The following is a 26,753-nucleotide window of genomic DNA, read 5'->3' on the forward strand; positions in this document are numbered from 1 at the left end:
CCACTGGAAGAAATAAAACGATGAAAAAAAAGAAGCGAATGGAAAAAAAATTAACTTCACTTTCTACTGCGATAGGTATTCAAAAGTTGTTTTGCATTAAATACATTTAATTGTAACTCTAGGCTGTATTCACACTGATCTCCTCTGCAGGCCCGGATGCAGCCCCTTCCCTGATGGCAGCCGTGAACCCTGCACAGGTGAGTACAGGTGGCTAAGGTGTCCTTTCCCTTTAATCCTATCTTTTTCTCCACCACAGGTCACAGTTTCTAAAGGTCCAAGCCCACAGAACTCTTTGAGGGATTAAAACAGGAGGGGAAAAAAGAGAAGGAGCCCACATCCATCCTTGAAGAGAAGGTCAGTCTGTTTCCCAGATGGGGGCTGGGGAGGAGGGGCGCTCAGTCTCCAGACCGAGCCAGTCAGTGCTCCCCCGTCTGAATGTAGTCCTCTGTGACCTGGGACAGGGTGCTCAGGTACTGCCAGCTCAGGGCCGCCAGGAGCATGACGAATGACAGGTAGATGGGCGAGTAGTGGCTCCGTGAGACCAGCTGACAGTTGGGGAGATTCTGTGTCCTGATGGTGGAGATGATCTGCCGTGTTTTAGTGGAACAGGGGTCAGAGTTGGGAATTCTGTGATAAATCTGTTGAAGAAAGAGGAAAACACAGTAAATCCTAAAAACCTTATAAATATCTGTGCTCACTTCTTGCGACAATATGCAACAGCCAGGCATTTTATGCCCATTTGACCGGTGAGAAAACTGAGGCTCATAGAATACAAAAGTAACAACCCTAAACCACTCCACTAATAAGGCAGGATATCAGCCTAGCCTGGGTGATCCTCTAGCCCATCCCGGAGCAGCAGGGCCATCCCAGTGGGCTCTATCCCAGCACTTCAAAGAGCCAGTGGCATCCACATTCTTTGTTGAGGCTGAAGCAGAGTGACGTGGTGGAGGGAAATGATATTGCGATGCCGCTCCTGTTCCCCTCCTTGTTCACACCATTCCCTCTGCCCGGGAATGCTGTTCCCATGTCCTGTCCTCAGCCTGAGTCCCCCCTCCTGCCCAAGGCTCGGCTTAAGTTTTTCTAGAACACCCGCCCTGAACGCCCAGGTCTGGCCAAGGGCCTCCTCGGGTCCCTTCTCAGCCATCACACTTGCTGCGGTGGAGTAGCCTGGGAGGAGGGCAGGAGGGAAAGAACACAAGCATGGGGGTGGGGACACAAAGAGCTCAGCCGTCCAGTCCCCTGCCTGCTCTTCAAACTGTGCTCACGGGCGCCACCTGGGCATCCTGCAATAGAAGCATTCTGACTCAAGAACCAAAATGCTAACCCGCTTGCGGGGGCACAGGACTACGCTCTGAGTCGAGAGGATCCACGGGGTTTGAGGAGCACAGACCACAGCCAAACAGGAAGCTCCACCTGCTAGAAAAAGTTGGTCCTTGCCAAGGAATCATCTTTAGCAGAGAAGGAAGTAAAAGTTTCTGGCTGTTTGCCTGAGCATTTGTTTTTGTCCCAAAATAGCTGGTGGAGCTTCTCACCAGCTGCCAGGTACCCAGACTGCCTTCCAGTGGAGGCGGCTCCAGAGGACGAGGCCCTGAGGAGCAGCTGCCCTGCTCAGGGGATATGGGCTTCGCACCACCTCGTCCTTCACACTTCAGGCTTGCGAGAGCCCTGAATTCCCTGCACGTGCACTGCTGCTGCAACCAGGGACCCCAGAGTAAGTGTCTTCCCGACTTACGTGCTCAGCGAGGAGAGACCGGATGCGAGCTAACATCTGGCCACCAGCAAAATGCCCAACAACTTGCGGACTTCATACTAAAAGTCCTCCCTTGAAACTTTATTGACAAAATGTCCTTAAGGCTGGCATTAAAGCCATTTCACATTCCATTCCTTGAAACTTAGAAATTTTCAGTTTAAGTCAAATAAACTTATGGCTATTAATATTTCCTCTAAAATACCTTAAGTTTCACTAGAGTAATTTTAAATAAAATAATCTATGTCCTGGATCAAAGGTCCAGGACAAACTTTTAATCTTTTTTATATTTATTTATTTGACTGCAACAGGTCTTAGTTGTGGCAAGTCAATAGGTCAGCATGTGGGATCTAGTTCCCTGACCAGGGATCAAATCTGGGCACCCTGTAAGGGGAGCACAGAGTCTCAGCCACTGGACCACCAGGGACGTCCCTGGAAACTTTTCCTAAAGGGCCTAAAAAAGTATTTTCAGCATTGTGGGCCCTGTCGGTTATAGCTGCTCAGCCCTGCTGCTCAAGAACCCTGGGAGCCGTGGACGACAACAGAAACAAATGGATGGGGCTGCGTCCTAATGTAAAGTCATTATGAAATCAGGGGGTCAGCCAGCTGTGTGCGGCCTGCTCTGCCCTGCCCTAAGTCAAACTGAATCCCAACTAGGCTTTAATTCCAGTAGTGATGGAAAATACCGAATAAAATATGAATTCTAAATCAGCAATGGAACTGCCTACATTTTAAAAACATGGTTTTCTAAAATCAATGATCAGAATAAAATTATAAAACTATTCTCTGAACTATAAACTACATAGCATGTTTCTAATTTATATAAAATGGGGACAGTACCTAAAATGTCACTATTTAGAAAGGGTAATTCAAGCCCTTGGAATTGTGAATAGTGGCTCTGAAGTCAGCCAGACCTGGGTCCAAATTATGGCCCTAGCCATGGTGTTAGGGCCTCAAATTTCCTTGATATTAATAGTACCCACCTATTTGGCTTCTATGCCAGGTACAGAGTAAGTCCCAAGTAAGTGCTGGCTAAACAGTGAACCCCAATGTCCCCAGTCTCATCAGTAGCTATTTTTTGGTCAATACTAGACATGTTCATCTAGTCTGTAAAAGAATTGGGAGTTTTTTAAAAAACCTGATCTCTATACCTTCAATAAGTGCCTCACACAGAAATGCAGGGATCTAAAACTTGGCAGATGGAAGACAGGAAAGAAATACAAGAAAAATGTGCAATATGCAATGGAAATCAGAGGAAATCATTGTATTATAGAATTTTTAGATAAAACTGCTCATATAAATCTTATCCCTGTCAAAACATAATGCAGGGACTGGAGGGATCAGAAAACCAGAACAAACCGAAGCCTCTCGGGTTTCTATGCAACAGAAGGCGGTAGCCACCCACACCCCCCGTGAAAATCAAAAATGTCTCCAGACGCTACTAAATGTCCTCGGAAGAGGAGGAAGCTAAATCACCTCACTTGAGAAGTAATGCTCAGGGCCTGCCAAGTAGAGAGCCCCAACCTCTAAGAAAAAGTTCTAGAACAGGCATGCTGTTTTATGGGATACATTTTGGCATATGAAATGAGACTGACATTACAAAATTTAGAAACAGTTGCAGCCTCTTGGTTTCCCTTTGTCAAAATTCCCCACGATGGATTCTCCACTGAGGCCCTTGCCATAATATGAAGTATTGGACGGGGTGACAGGAAGTGTGGCCTGCGATCCTGGATCCCCTCAGATGCTATGTCATCAGCCCCAGGCCTGGCTTCACATGCCTCAGCTGTAAAAGGAGAAGCGTGGTTGGCCTCTAACTTTATCTTCCAGCTCAAAAAATATGATTCTCCTAGGAGCGCCATCGTAAGACCTGGCTTCCTTTGTCCCCTCTGACCAGGGCACCAGGAAGCTCCCAACAGTAGGCTCCCTGTGCTTATTCTTCTGGAATAAAGGACATCAACCCGTGTCTTTATGCCATAACACTGCGAGTTGTTGAGATCATCTAATATCCCAATATGAAGGAATGTTTAAATGCTGCTGCTGCTAAGTCACTTCAGTCGTGTCCGACTCTATGCGACCCCATAGATGGCAGCCCACTAGGCTCCTCTGTCTCTGGGATTCTCCAGGCAAGAATATTAGAGTGGGTTGCCATTTCCTTCTCCAGTGCATGAAAGTGAAAAGCGAACGTGAAGCTGCTCAGTTGTGCCCGACTCTTAGTGACCCCATGGACTGAAGCCCACCAGGCTCCTCCGTCCATGGGATTTTGCAGGCAAGAGCACTGAAGTGGGGTGCCACTGCCTTCTCCGATGTTTAAATAGTAACATTGTTAAATAAAGCCCACCTCTTCCATGTACTGGTGTATTATGGCTTTTACAGCTGGCATGTTGGTGGCATCCATCATCAGGGTGACCGCTTGCCCTTTCCGAATCTTCACCACCCCCTTGAACACCTGCTGATTATTGTAACAGGCAGCCAAAGTAGCAATGGCCATGACCTAGGATAACGAGAGACAGAAAGCACGTTCATCTCATTTCACGAAAACACGCGAGAAACCGCACTGTAACCAGTCATCGTGAGACGGGAAGAGAGCACGGGCAGAAAGCACCGAAGGGCTAAGATGCAGCTAGCCAAGAGAAAACACCCACACAGAAAGCACGCCAGGACGACCCCAGCTCCCACACTTCCCTTTCTCAGCAACATACAGAATCAAGTGCCCTTTGCAGTCCTCAATAATTTTATAATTTAGTCACAAAAGTTCCTTTTTATTTGAAAAAACACACACACACACACAATCCAATGTAACATTTTCCATGCTAAGGCAATGAGTTATTAGATCTGAAAAACATATATTCCAAAATAGTATCTGAAAAATTTTCACTATTTTGTTTTTTCTCCCTATTTTTCCTACAATGAACATAATCGTTATACATTTAAAAAAAAAAGTACAGGGGGTTGTGGGGGACAAAAGTAGGGTGCGAGGGGGTATGGTATCCCATGCTTAAAAGGAAAATTATTTCTAGGATATATGGAAACCTAGATTCCAGCATATGGTTTCCCAGGTGGCACAGTGGTAAAGAAAGAACCTGCAATGCAGGAAACCTGGTTTCAATCCCTGGGTTTGGAAGATCCCCTGAAGAAGGAAATGACAACTCATTCTGTTATTCTTGCCTGGAAAATCCAATGGACGGTGGGCTACAGTCCACAGGGTCGCAAAGAGCTGGACACAACTAAGCACATGGCGCATATGTAAGTCCAGCATCAACTGGGCAAGGCTGGTCATTAGAATCAGACCAAACCAAGTTTCCAAGTCAGCTAAATCCTGTAACTTTCTTCACTTTGAGTTAAAAACGGAAATAATTGGTAATGGGATTTAAAAATTAAGTTCCTAGGTTTCACAGGCTCAGGTTTCATGTTCTGTTACCCCAAGATCTAGGAAAAGGACAGCAAAAGTTAAGTGCTTAATGATGACTTTTTAATAACAGCTTCACCTGTGTTTCACCCAGCACTCCTCATAAAATCTGGAGTTGAAGCCCTCGATTTAAATAGTGAGGATAAGAATCAAAGTAACTCGTTTAGAGTAGCTGATGGGAAAATAGGTTCTAGAATTTTTTGGAAAAGCACAGACTTAATTAACCTCAAGGCTGAGCTGAGTGTGGTGGTTGTGGGGCAAAGAAAGAAAATACACTAGTCATCTTTTAAGGAACTCTCCATTCCTAAATACACAGGCCAAATAGTAAATGCCTTCCATCATCCCCACCGCCAGCATCCCGCCCTCTCCTCATCAGGCTCCTCGCTCCGTACCTGTGGAATAGCACAGAAGTTAAATATACTCTGGTTTCTAAGTCGTGACAGGTAGGTGATGACGTCGGGGATGTGGTGCAGTGCGTTGGTGATGAGTTCATTCAGACACTGCACAGCCAAGTCGATGTTCTCTGGCTTAGCAAAGTCACCCAGCTTCTTCACATACTTGCTCCAAGTCTGGACAGATAAGCAGATTAAAGACAAGTCAGCATGTGCACAAGGGAGCGATGTGTGAGCCACATGAAAGGACCTTTGCAAATAAGAACAATGATATACAAAGTCCATCTTGCCGCTGCCTCACCTTTCATCAAGACTGAACCTGTTTTAATCACCATGCAAAGGCTATTATAACTACACTCGAACCACAACCAAGAATAAGTTCAGTGTTTGGGAAAGTGTCCCTTTGGGACAATTAGTTCAATACAGATGGAGCAATACTTTGATGACCTCAGGCCAAAAAGGCCTCCTGATTTTCACAAGGCAATGGTCTACCTCTGAAAAAATAACCAGCTATAACAAAATCAGCTACAACGGCATTGTAAGATAAACGTTAAACATTCGCAAGGTGGCCAGGCCTCAAAATAATTAATGATTAACGTTATGTTCCCAATTCTGATAAGAATACGGCTGAACAAATTATCTCGGGGAAACGAGCTGAGTGTCTACTATAAGAACGTTACCCTCCTTGATCTTAGTAACTTGAAACTGAAATAACAGCCTCAACTTGAACAACGGGATTGGTTTGATGATCTTTAATGATATTATTTAATGAGTTATTTCTGGAGAAATAACTTCAAAAAGAATGAAGGGATGGAGCCAAAGCAAAAACAAAGCAAAAACAGCTGTGGATGTGATTGGTGACAGAAGCAAGGTCCGATGCTGTAAAGAGCAATATTGCATAGGAACCTGGAATGTCAGGTCCATGAATCAAGGCAAACTGGAAGTGGTCAAACAGGAGATGGCAATAGTGAACGTCGACATTCTAGGAATCAGCGAACTAAAATGGACTGGAATGGGTGAATTTAATGCAGATGACCATTATATCTACTACTGTGGGCAGGAATCCCTCAGAAGAAATGGAGTAGCCATCATGGTCAACAAAAGAGTCCGAAATGCAGTACTTGGATGCAATCTCAAAAACAACAGAATGATCTCTGTTTGTTTCCAAGACAAATCATTCAATATCACGGTAATCCAAGTCTATGCCCCAACCAGTAATGCTGAAGAAGCTGAAGTTGAACGGTTCTATGAAGACCTACAAGACCTTTTAAACACACACCCAAAAATGATGTCCTTTTCATTATAGGGGACTGGAATGCAAAAGTAGGAAGTCAAGAAACACCTGGAGTAACAGGCAAATTTGGCCTTGGAATGCAGAATGAAGCAGGGCAAAGGCTAATAAGAGTTTTGCCAAGAAAATGCACTGGTCATAGCAAACACCCTCTTCCAACAACACAAGAGAAGACTCTACACATGGATATCACCAGATGGTCAACACCGAAATCAGATTGATTATATTCTTTGCAGCCAAAGATGGAGAAACTCTATACAGTCAACAAAAACAAGACCAGGAACTGACTATGGCTCAGATCATGAACTCCTTATTGCCAAATTCAGACTTAAATTGAAGAAAGTAGGGAAAACCACTTGACCATTCAGGTACGACCTAAATCAAATCCCTTATGATTATACAGCGGAAGTGAGAAATAGATTTAAGGGACTAGATCTGATAGATAGAGTGCCTGATGAACTATGGACGGAGGTTCGTGACACTGTACAGGAGACAGGGATCAAGACCATCCCCATGGAAAAGAAATGCAAAAAGGAAAATAGCTGTCAGGGGAGGCCTTACAAATAGCCGTGAAAAGAAGAGAAGTAAAAAATCAAAGGAGAAAAGGAAAGATACAAGCATCTGAATGCAGAGTTCCAAAGAACAGCAAGAAGAGATAAGAAAGCCTTCCTCAGCAATCAATGCAAAGAAATAGAGGAAAAGAACAGAATGGGAAAGACTAGAGATCTCTTCAAGAAAATTAGAGATACCAAGGGAACATTTCATGCAAAGATGGGCTCGATAAAGGACAAAAATGGTCTGGACCTAACAGAAGCAGAAGATATTAAGAAGAGGTGGCAAGAATACACAGAAGAACTGTACAAAAAAGATCTTCAAGACCAAGATAATCACGATGGTGTGATCACTCACCTAGAGCCAGACATCCTGGAATGTGAAGTCAAGTGGGCCTTGGAAAGCATCACTATGAACAAAGCTAGTGCAGGTGATGGCATTCCAGTTGAGCTGTTTCAAATCCTGAAAGATGATGCTGTGAAAGTGCTGCACTCAATATGCCAGCAAATTTGGAAAACTCAGCAGTGGCCACAGGACTGGAAAAGGGCAGTTTTCATTTCAATTCCAAAGAAAGGCAATGCCAAAGAATGCTCAAACTACCGCACAATTGCACTCATCTCAGATGCTAGTAAAGTAATGCTCAAAATTCTCCAAGCCAGGCTTCAGCAATATGTGAACCGTGAACTTCCTGATGTTCAAGCTGGTTTTAGAAAAGGCAGAGGAACCAAAGATCAAATTGCCAACATCTGCTGGATCATGGAAAAAGCAAGAGTTCCAGACAAACATCTATTTCTGCTTTATTGACTATGTCAAAGCCTTTGACTGTGTGGATCACAATAAACTGGAAAATTCTGAAAGAGATGGGAATACCAGACCACCTGACCTGCCTCTTGAGAAACCTGTATGCAGGTCAGGAAGCAACAGTTAGAACTGGACATGGAACAACAGACTGGTTCCAAATAGGAAAAGGAGTACGTCAAGGCTGTATACTGTCACCCTGCTTATTTAACTTAGATGCAGAGTACATCATGAGAAACGCTAGGCTGGAAGAAACACAAGTTGGAATCAAGACTGCCAGGAGAAATATCAATAACCTCAGATATGCAGATGACACCACCCTTATGGCAGAAAGTGAAGAGGAACTAAAAAGCCTCTTGATCAAAGTGAAAGAGGAGAGTGAAAAAGTTGGCTTAAAGCTCAACATTCAGAAAACGAAGGTCATGGCATCTGGTCCCATCACTTCATGGGAAATAGATGGGGAAACAGTGGAAACAGTGTCACACCTTATTTTGGGGGGCTCCAAAATCACTGCAGATGGTGATTGCAGCCATGAAATTAAAAGACGCTTACTCCTTGGAAGAAAAGTTATAACCAACCTAGACAGCATATTGAAAAGCAGAGACATTACTTTGCCAACAAAGGTCTGTCTAGTCAAGGCTATGGTTTATCCCGTGGTCATGTATGGATGTGAGAGTTGGACTGTGAAGAAAGCTGAGCGCCGAAGAATTGATGCTTTTGAACTGTCGTGTTGGAGAAGACTCTTGAGAGTCCCTTGGACTGCAAGGAGATCCAACCAGTCCATTCTGAAGGAGATCAGCTCTGGGATTTCTTTGGAAGGAATTCTGCTAAAGCTGAAACTCCAGTACTCTGGCCACCTCCTGCAAAGAGTTGACTCATTGGAAAAGACTCTGATGCTGGGAGGGATTAGGGGCAGGAGGAGAAGGGGACGACAGAGGATGAGATGGCTGGATGGCATCACTGACTCGATGGACGTGAGTGTGAGTGAACTCCAGGAGTTGGTGATGGACAGGGAGGCCTGGCGTGCTGCAATTCATGGGGTCGCAAAGAGTCAGACACGACTGAGCGACTGAACTGAACTGAACTGAATGATATTATTTAGGGGGTTCTCTGAAGCTAGCAAATAACTTACTTTTATTCTTAGGTATTCTTAAACTTCCTAACGAATAACACTTATTATAACTTTATACACTCCCCAAAAGAAATGACTGGGCCTAAAAGGACTAACAGATTTAATGGAAAATCAAATTTGTTTTCTATTCTTAACTTGCACCTAGACTCACTCTGATTGATGGTACTCAACTATCCTGCAGAACCTGGAGAAAAAGGTTAATGAGTACCTATGTAACCATCCGCCAGCTTCAACAGTTACTGACGCTTGGCTTCCACCACTCCCACCCCTAAATTATTTTAAAATCCCAATAATCATTGTATTTATCATTTTATCCTGATATGTTATCATTTAATATTATAAATTTCTAAAAGACCAGGACCCTTTCTTGCACATATATCTTATCACAACTAAAAGTTAACTAAAGATAAATGTTTAATACAGATTATCCAGTTAGCAGCCATGTTGTCCCAGTGTCTGATTTTTCCCCACTTAGTTTCCTCCAATGAGGATCATAAACAAACAAAGTCCATGCGCTGTATCTGGTTGATGTCACTTAGGTCCCTCTTAGGTCCAGCTGCTCAGTTTTTATTTCACTCCTCAGTGTGGCCCAGGCCAGGAAGAGAAGCCTGGCTGGTCAGTGTCCACGTCCAGCTCAAGGGGGCCAGTCCTCTCCAGCTCCTCTAGGCCTCACCACGGCCCTCGCGGACTCACACCATCTGACAAGGACCACCCGTTTGGGCTGAAATACTATCCAGCTCCTCTAGGCTTCGCCACGGCCCTCGTGGACTCACACCGTCTGACAAGGAGCACCCGTTTGAGCTGAGCTACTCTGCAGCGGCTCTGGCTTTGTCCTGCACACATTCTGCTGCTTTCGTTTGCGGAGCTGGTGTTTCGTCTGCACGCATTTGTGGTTTGGAGTTCCTGGGGATGTTCTGTCACTTGTGCTTTTGGACATGTTATCCATGAGCTAGGTTTTGGGCATAGCTTGAGTTATTCATCTTTTTTTCCCCCCCTTTGGTGAGAATCTGGGAAAATCCAAAAACTATGACACAGGAGCCAAGCCTCTGAGTGGGACACCCACTCATAGTTATAGCCACCACTAGAGAAAGCCTGTCCAAGAAAAAGGGGACACAGCCTGAACTCCTAGATGGATGCAGCCAGTCTCCCTGAAGCAACTTAATTCCTAACCTAGTCTGCACATTCTCCTGTGTTGTCTAAGGGACCTTGATTTGTGTTTCTGTCACTTGCAACCAACAGGATGTAATGGTTTGTTGTCAGAGAGCGTTCAAAATTCTTTCTCCCCAAACCCCCTGAAGCTGTTACCTCTTGAGGCCAAAACTCTCTTCCTTCTCGCTGGTCTTCCAGATAATCACGGATGATGTTTGTTTTCTGCAGGAAAAGGCCCATAGAGTTGGCTCGCTCTGTGTCTTCACCAATTAAGGGGTCTTCTAACTCTGAGGCCGAGAAGAGACGGGAGAGGCCAATTCCCACTAGCCCAGCAACATAGTGACAGTACTGTAAGAAAATTTTTAGAGTACTTTAATAATGAAATTTTTACTAAAATGGAAACACTAGAAATCATTAGCTGCGAAAAACCAGGTTCCACAGAGAGTGTAAAAGATCTCATTTTGCTTTAAAAACACACACACATTATATACCATGTACATGTAAGGAGTAAAAAACATTCCAAGAAGGATGAACACCAAAGACTTAACAAAAACGATCTCTGGCTCATCAGAGATCTGTGGTCTCTAGCTCATGTGATATTTCTTCTTTTTCTTTTCTTTTTACTATATTTTCTATATCTTTATATATATGTACAACGCACACGCACTGCTTCTGGAATAAAAGGTTATTGGAAAAATAACCGAGTACAGTAAACTTTCTGATATCTGAAACTGGGAGTAAAGACCCTGAGGGAATAAGGAATATTCTAACAAAAACTAGAATACTAAGTAGAGTTTAATCTTGAAGACATTTAAGATCTTGCAGCGTCTCAAAATCTTCATTATGTAAAAGAATGTCATGGAAGTACTTTGTTTTTTGGTTTGTTTTTTTTTAACATAATGAGGATGTGTTTTAAGCTCTGTGTATTAAGTCCTCAGAAACAACCCAGTGGTAACATCATAAGACTGTTAAGTGTTTATGAGGAGACATTACCACTGGGTTGTAAAAACACCACTTCTTCATCCTAAACATCACGGTGGGCACTGCGAGCTCATTGGTGCCACCCGCACTCACAATGCTCCACAGGGACACTAACCTTGTCCCACTCCCGTTCAGACGTCACGCGCTTATCCAGAAACTCTGCCATCCCAAAGCCCATCTTCTGGCAAACGTCGACAATCACTGTTTGATATTTCTCAGCCAGATTTCGAAACTCCAGGGAGATCTGAAATGGAGGTCGTAAAAAAACAGAAAATATGAAACGTGTATTAAAACTGGGAAACAAGACGGTACCTACGGATCGTAAAGCAAAGCTGTAACAGAACTTGGTAGTGAAGACCCCCAAATGATCCAGCAGTAAGCCTAAATCTATGTTATACTATGGATCTACATACTGAATAATAAGCTCAGCAAATTTCTCAAATGTTAAAATAGAAGGGTATAAAAATGCTAGCCTCTAAACTCAAGATCCAAAGTCTTATTATATGCACACCTTCCCAATTAATGAGAAATGAGATGCTTCAACATAAAACTGGACCTAAGTGTAAGCATTTTAGGAGGAACACCTCATTTCCAGACAAGCCTCAGTATAATGATGGTTCATTTGTGGAGTCTTGGGCGCTCCCTATGCAACAAGCACGGCTGAGGGTACTGGGACGCACAGCCAGCAGGCGACCTGCCGTAAGAGCTTATATTCCACTGAGGAGACCAGACAACCATCTTCCACCATCAGGTTCTGAATTCATGCCATGAAGCTATAGTGTCTTCCCCATTATAAAGGCTACACTTTCTAATTTCTTAAACAACTCAGTTTAGTTCAATCTGAGGCAGGCTATCCAGTGTGTGTTTGTTTGTTTTTTCCATAGCCCAAGCTTTAATGTCAAAAAGTATTATTGATGCATTTAAAATTCATCGCTCCTGCATAAGTATCTTGCTGAAGTTCAAAGAAGTGTTTTGTAGGTTGCCAAAATAAAATATTAAATACCATGAAACTTTTCAAATAATATACTATCCACAAAATACAAAAAGTAGTGAACAGATTTTGCTAAGGATCTGAAGGGTGAGATCTTGGTCTCATGTAGACTTGGTCTATATTTACAGAAAGGTTAGAAAAACTTCCTCAGGAAACACCTAAATGTAAGGACCTGAGGGAAACTCAGCTGGTTGCGGGGCACTGAAAGAGCTCAGAAGCCTAAGATACTAAGGATTATTCTGATAAACATTGACTGTTAAATCCCTAAAATCAGTAAAATCAATCCCATCTCTCCAGAACTGCTCTTTCCAGAACAGCTGTTCCAAGACAAAGGCCAAAGGCAATTCGCATGTGGACTGAAGCAAATCAGTGACTCTACCAAAGGTCATCTGAATCCCTGAATCTCGAGAGGACCTGGTCTTTCAACAGCTAACAGGGCTGGGTCAGTTCTATTTATAAAAGGGGCAAGGCCAGCCAGCTGGGGGAGGGGCAGCTTAGGCTTGAAAACAAACCCTTGAAGATAAACACTTCACTGCTGAATGTGAACCAATTTCAGCTCTTTGGTACTTACTACGTCGTTGTACAGAACATGAAAACAAATGTCTAGGAAAGAGTGACAATGAAGAGCTCTCCATTTCCCCAGAAACCTGAGGGAGGGACCTCTGCCCAGGAAGGTCAGCCAGGAGGTGCTTTCTCTTGTGCCTCCAAGTAATTCTGTTTCCCACCTATAGTACACTTTTTGGTCCCCGGGCCACTCTCTAGTGATGCTAAGTATGAGAAGAGAAGACATGGAAGAGAGTCCACTAGTATCATGGAGAAAGGCCAGATTCCCAAGAGGGGTGACAGGAGCATGTAAACAGAAACCTCCCTAATAATAAACCTTGGGGTGTTATGATCAAAACACTTTACTTATATGTAAAGTTTTACTTTCTTTAAAACTTTATTTTACTTTTGATTGGAGGATAATTACTTCACAATATTGTAATGGTTTCTGCCATACATCAACATGAATCAGCCATAGGTAAATGTGTGACCCCTCCCTCCCCATCCCACCCCTCTAGGCTCTCACAGAGCACTGGCTTTGGGCTCCCTGCCTCACACAGCAAATTCCCACTGGCCATCTGTTTTACATATGGTAATGTATATGTTTCAATGCTACTATCTCAAATCACAACATTTTCCTTTTAACCATGTTTTAAAGGGACAGTAAAGCGTACCAGGAATTGAGTACCAGGGTTCTGGAGGCAGGCCTTCTGGATTTGAATCCTGGTCCTGCCACTTAAACTTCACAGGTAATTTCAGGCAAGGGGCTTAAAACTAAAACTGTGCCTCAGTTTCTTCATCTATACAAAACATGGGGAACAGTGTATCATAGACATTACATGTTAAACTCCATTAATATAAAATAAGATGATGAATCAATAATGAAATGCATTTCATAACTCATAGCTCAATAAATGAGTGCTATTACTGCTAGTATCATTTACAAGTAACCCTTTGTTTTTCCTCAAGCTATGACTGGAGGTAGATCTCTAAGACTACAAGTCTCCACTAGCACCAGGTGAAAAAGATGCACTCTAATTTCACCCATCACATACAGTGATTGTTCTAGAAAGCCTCCGGTGCACATGCTCAGTCACTCGGTCGTGTCTGAGTCTTTGCGACCCCATGGACTGTAGTCTACCAGACTCTTCTGTCCGGAAGATTTCCCAAACAAGAATACCGAAGTGGGTTGCCGTTTCTTTCTCCAGGGGATCTTCTGGACCCAGGGATCAAACCCTGCGTTTCTTGCACTGGTAGGTGGATTCTCTACCACTGAGCCACCTGGGAAGCCCCTAGGGAACACTGAGATGTTGCCAAATCGAACCTTTATTTATAAGGTATGGAAGAATCGCCTATTCATGTGATATGATAAAGATATGACTTTTCTAAGATAAAATCCTAGAAAAGTAGGATCTAGGCACATGCATAAAAGAAATCTGTGAAAATTTCTAAAGCTCAAGATTTTAGTTAGAACCCACTTTACTCCAACAGAATGGACTACATACCTAATATTTACAGAACACTCAGTATGTACCAGACACTAAGTACTTTATATGTATAAACTCATTCAGGCCTCACAGCTCGCACTTTACAAAGGCATGAGGAAGTTAATGAGCGCATCCAAGCTCACACAGCTGCGGATGACAGAGGTCATCCTGCTTCAGTCCTTACTCAGTCCAGGTGCAAAGAGCCCACTCCCTACTCCACAACTGCCACCCACTGCGAGCTGCACGGTTTGCCACCAGACTCAGGACGCTCCAGAGGCCAGCGGTGTGACACACCTAGGCTGCATTCTTGGGTGCACAAACTGGACAAAGCATCTTTCAGGACACTGGCATTTGAGAGCTCTTTCCACAGGAAGAAAGGCTGGACTTACCAACAAGATCCTGGTAATCATAGCAGCAAATAACATCTGTCTAAGAGCTCCACCTATGGTAACTCTTTCCATCTTCAAAACCACACTAGGAGGCAGGGACTTTTAATCTGTTTTATAGATTAAAGAATGGAATCACAGGCAGACTATGTGATCACAGGCAGCACCAGTTAGTGAGCAAGAGTGTGGGGCGGCCAACCCCGAAGTCTGGCTTGATGAACCATCGCCACATCATGCTATGCTGTCCTGAGACTGCTGGTTTTGCAGTTCCCTGCAGGCTCACACGGAGAAGGCAATGGCACCCCACTCCAGTACTCTTGCCTGGAAAATCCCATGGATGGAGGAGCCTGGTAGGCTGCAGTCCATGGGGTCGCTAAGAGTCGGGCACGACTGAGCGACTTTACTTTTGCTTTTCACTTTCATGCATTGGAGAAGGAAATGGCAACCCACTCGTGTTCTTGCCTGGAGAATCCCAGGGACGGGGGAGCCTAGTAGGCTGCCGTCTGTGGGGTCGCACAGAGTTGGACATGACTGAAGCGACTCATAAGCAGTAGCAGCAGCAGCAGGCTCACAGCTCAGTAGTAAAGAATCCACCTGCCAATGCAGGTGACACGAGTTTGATCCCTGGTTTGGGAAGATCCCCTGGAGAAGGAAATGGCAACCCACTCCAGTATTCTTGCCTGGAGAATCCCATGGACAGAGGAGCCTGGGGGGCTACAGTCCATGGGGTCGCAAAAGCAACTTAGCAACTAAACAATGACAACCAGGCACACAAGCTGACTGACAGCCACCCCACCAATCATGCACCCCCTCCTCTTACCGTTGGAAAGTCCTCCAGGACTTGTCGGTCCTTTTCCTTGCTCTCCGTGAACCGCCAGTCAGGCTCATAGAGGTATGAGTGAAAGTTGTGTAGCAGTGGCACTTTTCTCTCTATGCTGATAGTCATGTCATCTTCCAGCGTGTCCAAAGCTCGGAGAACCAGATAAAATATGCATACTGCGTGGCTGTAAGAAAGGAATGACTACCAATACACTGGAGCAAACACTCAAAGATACCGTTTCAAAATCACATTCCATTTTTGCCAGGCCATTTTGAAAACCCTCCTACACTCTTAACTCTACAGACCAATGAAAGGCTATCCAAAGCTTTTCCTACTTAAGGCAACTTCTTAGCTTTTCTTTGGGAACAATGGACTTCTGTAATTTATAAAATAAAAAATAAAAATAAAAAATGTACCAGCTGGATGTCACTACTACTCCCGGAATGAGCTACATTTAACTAATGAAAAACTGTAGAAAGACCAAATGTGTAGACAGAACTATTATTTTGCAGATAAAGTCAAAAGACATAATAACGTCCCAGTCTAAATACTATCATGTATGGCTGGCTGGCTCAGTAGTGTCTGACTCTCTGCAGCCTCATGGACTCCAGGCTCCTCTGCCCATGTTATTTCCCAGGCAAGAATACTGGAGTGGGTTGCCATTTCCTTTTCCAGGGGATCTTCCCCACCCAGGGACTGAACCTGGGTCTCTTGGCAGGTGGATTCTTTACCAGTAGCGCCACCTGGGAAGCCCAAATAGTATCATCAGTTCAGTTCAGCTCAGTTGCTCAGTCGTGTCCGACTGACTCCTTGCAACCCCATGAATCGCAGCATACTTAAAGGCAGCTGGTCTAAGTCATGTATATAATCTGCACAGAGGCAACTTCAGAAGAATTAACCCAATATACTAGAAATGCAAGGTAGCCTAAATGAAGCCAAGGAAAATACATGAGCCGCTCAGAGACAGGTCCAGCGGCCAGGACTAAAAAAAAGTTAATAAACATCCCCTCCCCGAACTGCCCCCCCCCCCCCGCAAAGAACTGGGCAGGGACACGATGAGATGGCCAGGTGCCTGGAAGGGCCCAAAGTAAACACAGGCGCGTTTCAACCGCCAACATTTCCTTCACCCACTGGGGCACGTTCTGGCAAAGCCACAAGCACAGAGACTGCAACGCGAGCTGTGTCAAAAAGTAGCTTCGAATGACTCTGCAGGCCTCTAGCAAAGTTTTCCTCCCCCAAGTCAAAAACTGCAGCCTCTGCCACTCACCGCATTTCTCCATCCAGCGCCTGGATAACAGCTGCGAAACTGCGACTGGTCTGATTCAGGTACTTGTAGCAAGTTTTCAAGCTGCTGCTGAGCGAGTCCTGCGGGGAGAGGAGACACACGGCGGTGGGAGACGCGGAGGTGCTGGAGTGGGGCTGGGGTGAGCGGCCGGCTACCGCGGAGCTCCGCAGCCGGCCGCACACGCCCTCTCCCCGCAGCCGGTCCTTGGACGGCCAGGCGGCGGGAGGCAAGGGGCAGCCGCGCGAAGGGGTGCCCGCGCCCCTGGGTGCCGCGCCGGGACTCAGCACCAAAGTCCTCTTGAAGAGAGACATGGCCTTGGTGCTGCAGGCGACTGCGGCCATGGGAATCGCAGGGCCAGTGCGGTTTTTCCTCCATAGACCCGAGCCGAGAGGAGAGGCGCCCTCCGCGGGGCGGGACGGGCTCTCCCTCCCCCGCAACAGGCTTGGGGCTCCTGAGCACCGAGCAGGCGCCCGCCGCCCGCCCCCTGCGGGCCCCGCCCACCCCGCGGCCAGCCCCTCTCACCCCACAACCCGGCCCGCCGCCTGCCCAGATGTAAGCCCCGCCCAGATGCTAGCCCCGCCCCGCCCCGCCCCGCCCCGCCCCGCCCCGCCCCGCGGCCTCTGGCTCAAAACCTTGCCACCTTGCGCCTTCCTCTATGAGTTCCTCTTCTCCCCAGAACCCATAGGCTGCTTAAGGGAACCCAGTCCTTTTTTGAGAAGTTTGCTTTCTCCTGCAACGGAATCTCCCCTCGGCCAAACTAGCCAGGCTCCTCTGAATCCTCAAGCTTTGTACTTCTGCGCTTATCTTTGCATCGCTCAGCTCTAGCCAAGAACGCGGTTGTTTTAGCCAGAATCCCCCATAACCCACATATGATCACCCTCACTATCTGGCCGGGTTCCTCTTCCCCCACTTATCCTAGCGCCCCGGCCCTGCCTCCAGGTAGAATGCTCTTTACCCCATAGGTTTCCTCTTAGTAATTTTCCACCCACCCGCCCTACACTCTGTTCGGAACTGAGCCCAGTTCTATACTGAAGTCTCTTCCTCTATTGCAAACACTTTTCTGAATAAAATCTTTTCTGACCTCTTTAACTGCTGTCCTGTTCTGGTTTTATTTTAGCACCTGTTAAACCTCTATTTAGGGGCTTCCAGGTGGCTTAGTGGTAAAAACTCTTGCCTGCTAATGCAGGAGACAAAAGAAACGGGTTTAATTCCTGGGTCGGGAAGATCCCCTGGAGGAGGAAATGACAACCCACTCCAGTATTATACTGTTATATTCCAGTATATTATATATTATTTATATATAATTATATGTTATTTATATATTATATTATATATATAATTATGTATTATATAATATAGTATTATATTATATGATTATAGTATTATATATATTATATAATATATATTATATTCCAGTATACTGGAAAACTCCGTGGACAGAGGAGGCTGGCAGGGTACACTAGTTCAAGGGGTCGCAAAGAGTTGGACATGACTGAGCACTCACACACACAAACCTCTATTATCCTCTAGAAAGCAAATTATTCCTTTTATAAAGATTTCTAATCATCTTTCCCTTTCAAATCAATGAACCATAACGATCCTTATGAACTTTATATTTACTCTTCCCTAAGGAAAACAAAAACTGTTTCTTAAAAAAAATCCATATTTTAATACACAACCATATCAGAAAGAATTGCTGTTTTGTATTTATTTTTATGGAGACTTTATATTTTAGAGTAGTTTTAGGTTCAAAGAGAATTGAGTTCCCATATACCACTCCCTCACCAGTCTTCCCGCACTCTCTTTTTAAGAGAGAAACAGGAAATAATTTGCAATATCTAACAAGAAGGGGGTGGTTTAAAAGAATATTTATATATATATATAAAAGTAAATCCCATAATCACTTTGGAATGTTAACAGTGAAACTGGGGACCTTGCTGGGGTCCAGGTGAACTATGTTCTTTTCATTTGTGTATATTTCCTAAATTTACATAGATACATATTCTTTTGTCAAGAGAATAAAGCTTTTTGTTAACCATAAGAATTTCATTTTATTGTGAAATTCAATTTAAAATTATTAGTAAAAATTAATATTTACTAAGCACCATATATTAGTAATATCATTTTGGACATACAGTCTGGCACATAAAAATACTCAGTGAAGGACTGATGAATAAATTAATTAGTTCAGAGAGTATTTTAACAGCAATTCATCAACTCCCCTCTCAAAATGTGGAGAGGAAAGACTTCACAATAAATAAAAGGAACAACACTTTTCTGAGCTCTGAGCCAGCTCTGCACATACAATTTGATTCCTTTCCCTGCTCTGCCAAATGTTTTCATCCTCAGCTACACCTAAGGGTTTGGGGGCTGATGTCAAAGCTAGATTGCACTCCTTCTGAAGAGTAATAATCTTTAAGAACATGCCCCTCCTTTCCAAAAATGCCCTCTCCAATCTTAAAAGGGACCCAGGTCACTAAATCACTTCTCATCTCCTTCTGCCATCAGTCTTTTTCTTGGCACCTATTTGTTTCAATACATCTGTAACAATTTCCTCAAATTACAAAGAAGATACAGGGAAGATAATAACTAAAAAACACACTATGGAAAACATCACTGTTACAAACATTTCCACTGCTTGCTTCCCAGGAGCTAAGGGAGATTGGGGGAGGGAGCTCGAAGCTAAAGCTACTGCAGCCTGTCCCTTGAGCCTCCTGTTGTTTCCCTTTGCTGAGATGAGCATGCTCCCAAGAACTCTCCAGTGAGAAAGAGGGATGAAGGGCATTGAGGGGAAAGAGTGTGCAGTGGTGAGAAGTATAGGACTGTCCTCCCAGGACTGGGGCTCCAGCTGAAAAGCAGTCCCACAGTGGACAGTGACCAACCTTCCCCACAGCCTTTCGTTCAGACTTCACACAGCATGGGTTTCCTCAGCAGGGAGGGAAAACACCACAAACTTGAGAACTGAAGTTACGAAACAACCAGTGTAAAAACTACCACTTACTGGGCAGCAACTATACGCTAAGCACGATATACAAACAATAGCCTTGATCCTCACACAATCCTTTAAAGATACCATACAGACCTGCAATCCACCCAAGGACTTCAAGGCCAGATGTGTAGCAGAACTCAGAATCTGCAGTGTTTTAGAAGACAGGCAATAAAAAGCATACATATCCTGTCTGTGGAGTGGCTCCCTGTAACTGGGATTATCAACACTTTTTCAACAGTGAATAATTACCCTAAGTGGGATGACTTTAAATCAAAGCACACTGTACCGCCAAATGACTTTGAGCCAGACTTATTAAAAACCTGTTTTGAGACCATTTTGGAGTTGGGAAACTGTGACTGAGAGATTGTGAGCCACTATCTCTATTTTATGGATGAAGAAACTGTTGCTGAAAGTAAAGTGACCACAGGTAATAGAGTCAGGATTTGATTTAATAGAGAAGATGTTAGTCTAAATAATAGGATTTAGACTTGATGGAAGCCAGAACTTCATGATTAGAAAACACTTTTTCCATTTTGTGCTAAGTGATGTCACACAGCTTGCAGCTGGCAGTATGCCTCCAGATTTATTGATATGCTTCTAAAAATTCAGGATAAATCAAGTTTAGGGAACCCTGCACTCCTACAGCCAAATCTTTCTATGACTAAAATAATCTCAGGCCTCCATGTCTGCTAAGTATAAATCTTTTTCTCTGGAGTCTTTGTTACCTAAGACAGAAACTAAGATAATGTTTAGTGAAGAAGTCTTACGTGTCCCTTTTCTGAAATTATTTGCAAATATTTTGTTATTAATTTTATGGACTTCCCTGATAGCTTAGCTGGTAAAGAATCTACCTGCAATGCAGGAGACCCTGGTTTGATTCCTGAGTCTGGAAGATCCCCTGAAGAAGGGACAGGCTACCCACTCCAATATTAATGGGCCTCTCTGGTGACTCAGATGGTAAAGAATCTACCTGCAATTCAGGAGACCTGGGTTAGATCCCTGGGTTGGGAAGATCCCCTGGAGGCAGGACATGGCAACCCACTCCAGTATACTTGCCTGGAGAATCCCCACGGACAGAGAAGCCTGGTGGGCTAGAGTCCATGGGGTTGCACGACTGAGCAACTAAGCACACACACACACGTTATTATATATTTGTGTTTTGAAGGGGGGAGAAAAATTCCATTCCTATTATCAGATGCAGCCAGGGATCTGTGACCCCAAATAGAAAAACAGCCACTGCTTTACAATCCAAGATACAGTTTCTGGAACACCTCCCAGGACAGGTAATTCACTACCTCTGGAGACTGCCCACCTCAGTTTGGTTTTTCGTTGTCCCATAGGTGTTCCTATGTTTTCTCTAATTAGAGCTCGGCCATTTTAAAAAATGCTTCATACAGATTAAAACTGGCTCAGAAAACCTAAAACTAACAAAGTAATCCCTGGAGAAGCAAATGGCAACCCACTCCAGTATTCTTGGCTGGAAAATCCCACGAATTTCATTTACAGTTCATGGGCCCACAAAGAGTCGAATACTGAGTCACTGAGCATGGTAAAATATTGTACTCTGTGCTCATCAAACCTTAGAGCTAGAAGAGGGAATAGTCAGGTCTCATTTTTCAAAAAATTTAAAAGATGCAAAGGTAAGTGTCTGGACCCAAATCACAACCTTATAAATGATGTCCCCTGACTTCAAACATTCAGCTCCCTTGTTCTGCTCTCATTTTTTCTTTGAAATACTGTGTATCTGTTTTTTTTTCATTCTGTCTCTTCTATAAGAATGTAAGGTTTGTAAAAGCAAGGTCTTCCCCTACTTTGTTCACTGTTTAATCTCAAGTTCCAAGAACAATATCAAGCATGCAACCAGTGGTCCCATGTCTGTTAGATGAATATAGGAAGGAAGGAAAGAAGGAAGGGAGTAAGGGAGGGAGGGACTATACAGCAGAATTGGAAAGAATTGGAAAGGGAAGAAACCAGCAACTGTTGCATGCCTGCAATGTGTCTGGAGCACACACGACAGTGTTGGGATGTGCTCTGCTGTCTGGGGCCAGTCCAAGCCCTTTATCCCGGGGTGACCTTCAGAGTGAGAGCAGGAAGGTCTTCAAACAGGCCCAGGTCAGCATCCCGGAATCACCATTGGAGAGCTTCAAAATTCAACCACTTTATGTCACAGTTTTATAACCTATAAAATGGTAGTACCAATAGCTCTTATGTCTTTAGGGTTGTTGTCAAGATCAACTAAGTGTGGTAAATTACAAAATGGCCATAAAGTTTGTGGCTCTTTCCATCAGAAGATGGAGTCTTTCTCCACCTCTTTGCATGTGGGCTCCCCTTTTTTTGGCCAATAAGACAGTAGGAACTGTGAGTTAAGCATAAAGCTCAAGAGTGTGTGCACCCTAGGGTTTGCACAATTCTAGTCAAGAGCAGAGAGTTCTCAGGCTAACAGGCTGGATGTAACACACAGAGCCCCCAGCTTATAGCCTGTAAATCACACATGGTCCAGCCACATGCTAACTGAGCAAACTCAGTAGAAATCAACCACAAGCTGGCCCAGACCAGAACCTCCCAGCTCTCCTAGAGAACTAGGAACTAAATAACAGGTGTTATTTTAAGTCACTGAGTTTGGTTTTTTTAATTATGGTGAAATATATTGTTGTTTAGTCACTAAGTCGTGTCCAACTCTTTTGCAGCTCCAAGGACTGTCATCCACCAGGCTCCTCTGTCCATGGGATCTGTCAGGCAAGAACACTGGAGTGGGTTACCATTTCCTTCTCCAGGGGATGGTCTAGACCCAGGGATCTAACCTGTGTCTCCCACACCAGCAGGTGGATTCTTTACCACTAAGCAATCAGGCAAGGCATGGTGAAATATACATAACATGAAATTGCCCATCTTGACCATTTGTAAGCAGGCACTTCAACAGTGTTAAGTGTAGTCATACTATTGTGCAACCAAACTCCAGAATTAAGCCACCCTGTTCTGGGGTGGCTACCCAGTGAAAGCTAACTGATAATAGACTTCAAGTCTAGCACAGAGAAGAACTCAAATGCTGTTTATTATTAATTCGATTAGTTTAACTCACAGTATAATCCCCTAATCCCATTCACCTGCCAAATTACTGTTCCCCAAATACTGCTTTCATCACGTCATGGGTGCATTTGACCGTTGCCTGCTTCCATGAGTACAGCTCAGCTCCAGGATTCCCACATGCACCCACTGCACTTTGTACTTCTTCTTCTTTTTTTTTTTTAAGTTAATTTATATTGGAGTACAGCTGCTTTACAATGTACTTAAAAAAATTTTTTTTTTCTAAATCCCTTTTAAAGCATGTATTTATTTACTTAGCTGTGCCTGGTCTTCGCTGCAGTACATGGGATCTCTGACCTTAGTTACAGCATGTGGGATCTAGTTCCTTGTCCAGGGTTAGAACCTGGGACCCCTGCATTGGAAGCAAGGAGTCTTAGCCACTGGACCACCAGCGAAGTCCCTTTACAATGTACTTCTAACTTGGAAGCCTCAGCCCCGCACACTGTGTACAGTCCTACCAAATGACTTGGCTCATACTGTCTTTACACACGGATGAGCCTCACCACTAATCTAAACCTAACACTTCAAGGCCCTACACATTACAAAGCACTTATTCTGTGTTTTCTGAAAACTTTTCGCTGTAAAATGGTTCTACTTCGCTAAAATTTTCCTGAAATCTCAATGAACTTGAGATGACTTGACATTTCCTAGGTTAACTTTTTTTCTTTTTGGCCAAACTGCACGGGTGCCTGGGGTCCCAGTTCCCCGACCACGGATCAAACTCTCGCCCCCTGCACTGGAAGGGCACAGTCTTAGCCACTGGACCACCAGGAAAGTTCCCTAGGTTAACTTCTGTACACCTGTTCTCCATCAGGGATGAACTGAGGGTACACAGTTTCCTGTCTGTGTCCACACACAAAGTGTGTCTAGCTTTCAGCTGAATCTGTACCACCCTCTGCTTAATGTGACTCTGTTGCTCATCACCTTAATGACTGTCAGCATGATGGAATCAAAAACGGTTTGTTATAGTCTTTTCAGTATTTTTGTCTTCGCTTAAAATATTTTAGGGACTTCCCTGGCAGTCCAGTGGTTAAGACTTCAGGCTCCTAATGCAGGGGGCATGGGTCTGCTCTCTGGTTGGGGAACGAAGATCCCACAGGCTGCAGAGCACAGCCTAAAAAAATAAATAAAACATTTTATAAATAAGTACATTTTTTTAAATTAAAGCAATTATGAGTCAAGTTAATTAGAAATACAGTATCCATAAGAAAGGAATTTAAAGTTCTGAAATAACCAGATCACACCTAAGGAATATTGTTCAGTTTTGAATACTAGACTTTAAAGGGAGAGAGAAAAGGTTGGTTAATGACCTGGAAAGCATTGGGAGCAAGGAGTCTTAGCCACCGGACCACCAGCAAAGTCCCTTTACAATGTACTTCTAACTTGGAATCCTCAGCCCCAAACACAGAATAAGTGTTATATAATAACATATAATGAATAACTCAGGCAGAACACAGAAGATTTGGCTTGTATATCAGTATTCTTGGAGAGGATGAGACTTGTCCTAAAATTTCAAGTGGCATATTACTCCAGAGGGTGAACAAAGAGTAAAACTTCAACTCACTGTTAAGAAACACTTCGTAAAAACCAGAACTGTCTGGAGGGGGCCAGTCTCCAGAGGCACTGAATTACCTGTTCCAGGAAGTGTCCAGGAAACTGTACATCTTGGATTGTAAACCAGTGGCTATTTTTCTGTTTTGGGTGACAGATCCCTGGCACCATCTGATAACAGCGAACAGAATTTTTCTACCCCCTCAAAATACACAAATATACAATAAAATAAATATTTCCAAATAATTTCAGGAAAGGACCACCTAAGAGCTCTTAGCCAGAATCTCCTAATTAAACAAGTATCTATCAACCAAGGCATAGGAGCAATTCAAGGCTGTATTTCCTTTAAGTGAAAGTGAAGTCGCTCAGTCGTGCCCGACTCTTTGCTACCCCATGGACAGTAGCCTGCACCAAGCTCCTCCGACCATGAGATTTTCAAGGCAAGAGTACTGGAGTGGGCTGCCATTTCCTTCTCCAGTATTTCCTTTAGGCATCCCTTCAAAAATTAATCCCCTATCCCATGCAGAGGTGACTTTTCCCTTCTGTAAATTTCCTTACCTCATGTACTATATATATTCTGCCAGTTTACTTAAGTTTCTTTTGTTTACAAAGCTAGAGGTTTCTTGAGGGCATTGCATCAAGGTACATCAAACAAGGCTCCTGTTTTCAAACAGCTTAAAATCTGGCATCAAACAGATTCTTAACTGTGAAAGGGACTTTGGGAACATAAAACCCATCCACAAATAACCAGGATACAAGACTATGGGGCTGATACAAGATTAAACAGTGCTAGAGAAAATGGTTGAGGGAAGGTCAGAGGTAACATGAAAAGACATCTCATTATGGTGCCTGCCTAAGTTTTCTATGAACAATTTTATAACATTTTATCGACCAGACAAGACAATGAGCTCTTTGGGTGTCTAATTTGTCTACACATGTTATCCTGCCCTTCTGCACCCAGCATAAAGCCTAAAACAGAACAGATGTTTAATGTCTCCTGAGTGGTCAACAGAGGTAGCAGTCACAGAAGCTAGACTGTGAAGAAGGATTCTGAGTTACATCACAAAGGGAAAATTTTTCTGATGGAAAATTACAGTGTTTTACTAAAGGACAACAACTAAGAGTATATTTAAACAAAGAACAGTATTTGTGATGTTTCCATTGGGGAAAAGAATTTATAACTTTTGATATAACCCCACTACTTCAGTTGAATGTGTCTATTCATTTAAAAATCACTTAATGACTTTCTTGTTGGAATAAATACCATATTTATTCATTGCAAATTCACTGAGCAAAGGGTACAGGAGTGAGGCAGATGAAATACAAACAAACCCAAGTCTGGCCTTCAAAGAGCCAACAGTATAGCTAATCGAGGGACAGACAGACAAATAATTAGAACTTGCGAGAGTAGGTAAGTGTTCTAAAAAACTCAGGGAGCACAGAGGACGAAGGGACTGCTCAGACTGCAGGAAAGAGTGGGGGAGAAGCGTATGGAGGTGTTGTAACTGAAAACTGTAAGAATGAGTAAGCTTTCATTCCAGAAAAGGTATTCCTGACGATATTTGCATAGTTCATTATGTTCAACAAAATTCTTTCACACGTCCTCTCCCATTTAATCTACCCATGTAGTCTCGGTTGTTTAACCCACGTATTACAAGACACACAAAAAACCAATCTCAGGGACAGAACAAAATGTGAAGCCAAACTACTTGAAAACCAATGTCTTGAACGAATAGAAACATTTTAAGCAGCAAGACAACTTGGGGGTTAGGGGAATGCCTAGGAGACCAAGGGCAGCCGGGCCAAATATTGGGGTAACGGAAGGTGAACGAAACTTGGCAGGTGGGGCCGCCTGACGTGATAGGGGTCTGTTCCCCGGAGGGAAGGAGGGAGCTCGAGGGGTCTGGCACTCGCTGGCCGCAACCTCGGCGCTCGATTCTGGGCCCTGCCGGTCAGACCCAGAAGTCAGCGGTCGCGCGCAGCCTCCCCACTCCGCGGGGATGCAGGGATGCTCAGCCCACCTGGTCCATTTTGGGTATCACCTTCCGCCGGCCCCCCATCTGGAAGCGCAGAAGGTTGTAGAACTCCTCAGGGTGCCCCAAGCACTTCACGAACTCCATGCTGGCGGCAGCGGACAGTCGGATCCCTGAGCTCACCTCGTCGATACCT

At 44.1% G+C, this 26,753-nt stretch overlaps 1 protein-coding gene across 2 annotated transcripts; it reads right to left on the reverse strand.

Annotated features, from left to right (window-relative positions):
* Positions 1 to 26,753, reverse strand: FDFT1 (farnesyl-diphosphate farnesyltransferase 1). Of its 2 annotated transcripts, XM_068974136.1 has the most exons (8): positions 26,606 to 26,753; positions 16,943 to 17,040; positions 15,676 to 15,859; positions 11,564 to 11,692; positions 10,624 to 10,815; positions 5,546 to 5,722; positions 4,086 to 4,238; positions 3 to 638 (listed from the first exon to the last, which is right to left on the reverse strand). In XM_068974136.1, exons 1-8 carry the CDS (start codon positions 26,702 to 26,704, stop codon positions 417 to 419), a joined length of 1,254 nt encoding a protein of 417 aa, XP_068830237.1. In that variant the 5' UTR covers positions 26,705 to 26,753; the 3' UTR covers positions 3 to 416. The 2 variants fall into 2 exon arrangements, with proteins under 2 accessions (XP_068830236.1, XP_068830237.1); XM_068974135.1 differs by lacking the exon at positions 26,606 to 26,753 and having other exon boundaries at positions 1 to 638; positions 16,943 to 17,301.

The sequence above is a fragment of the Capricornis sumatraensis genome, chromosome 6 (assembly GCF_032405125.1).
Source record: "Capricornis sumatraensis isolate serow.1 chromosome 6, serow.2, whole genome shotgun sequence".
Classification (NCBI taxonomy): Eukaryota; Metazoa; Chordata; class Mammalia; order Artiodactyla; family Bovidae; genus Capricornis; species Capricornis sumatraensis.

Bases quoted from the DNA above. Each gene is read 5' to 3' on its own strand.
- FDFT1 (XM_068974135.1), bottom strand. From the start codon at position 17,301: ATGGCCGCAGTCGCCTGCAGCACCAAGGCCATGTCTCTCTTCAAGAGG. The intron at 11,693-15,675 runs GTAAGAGGAGGG...CCTCCATTTCAG, and splicing joins TCCTGGAGGACTTTCCAACG to ATCTCCCTGGAGTTTCGAAA. The intron at 5,723-10,623 runs GTAACAGCTTCA...TTATCTGTCCAG, and splicing joins GAGAGTTTTGGCCTCAAGAG to ACTTGGAGCAAGTATGTGAA.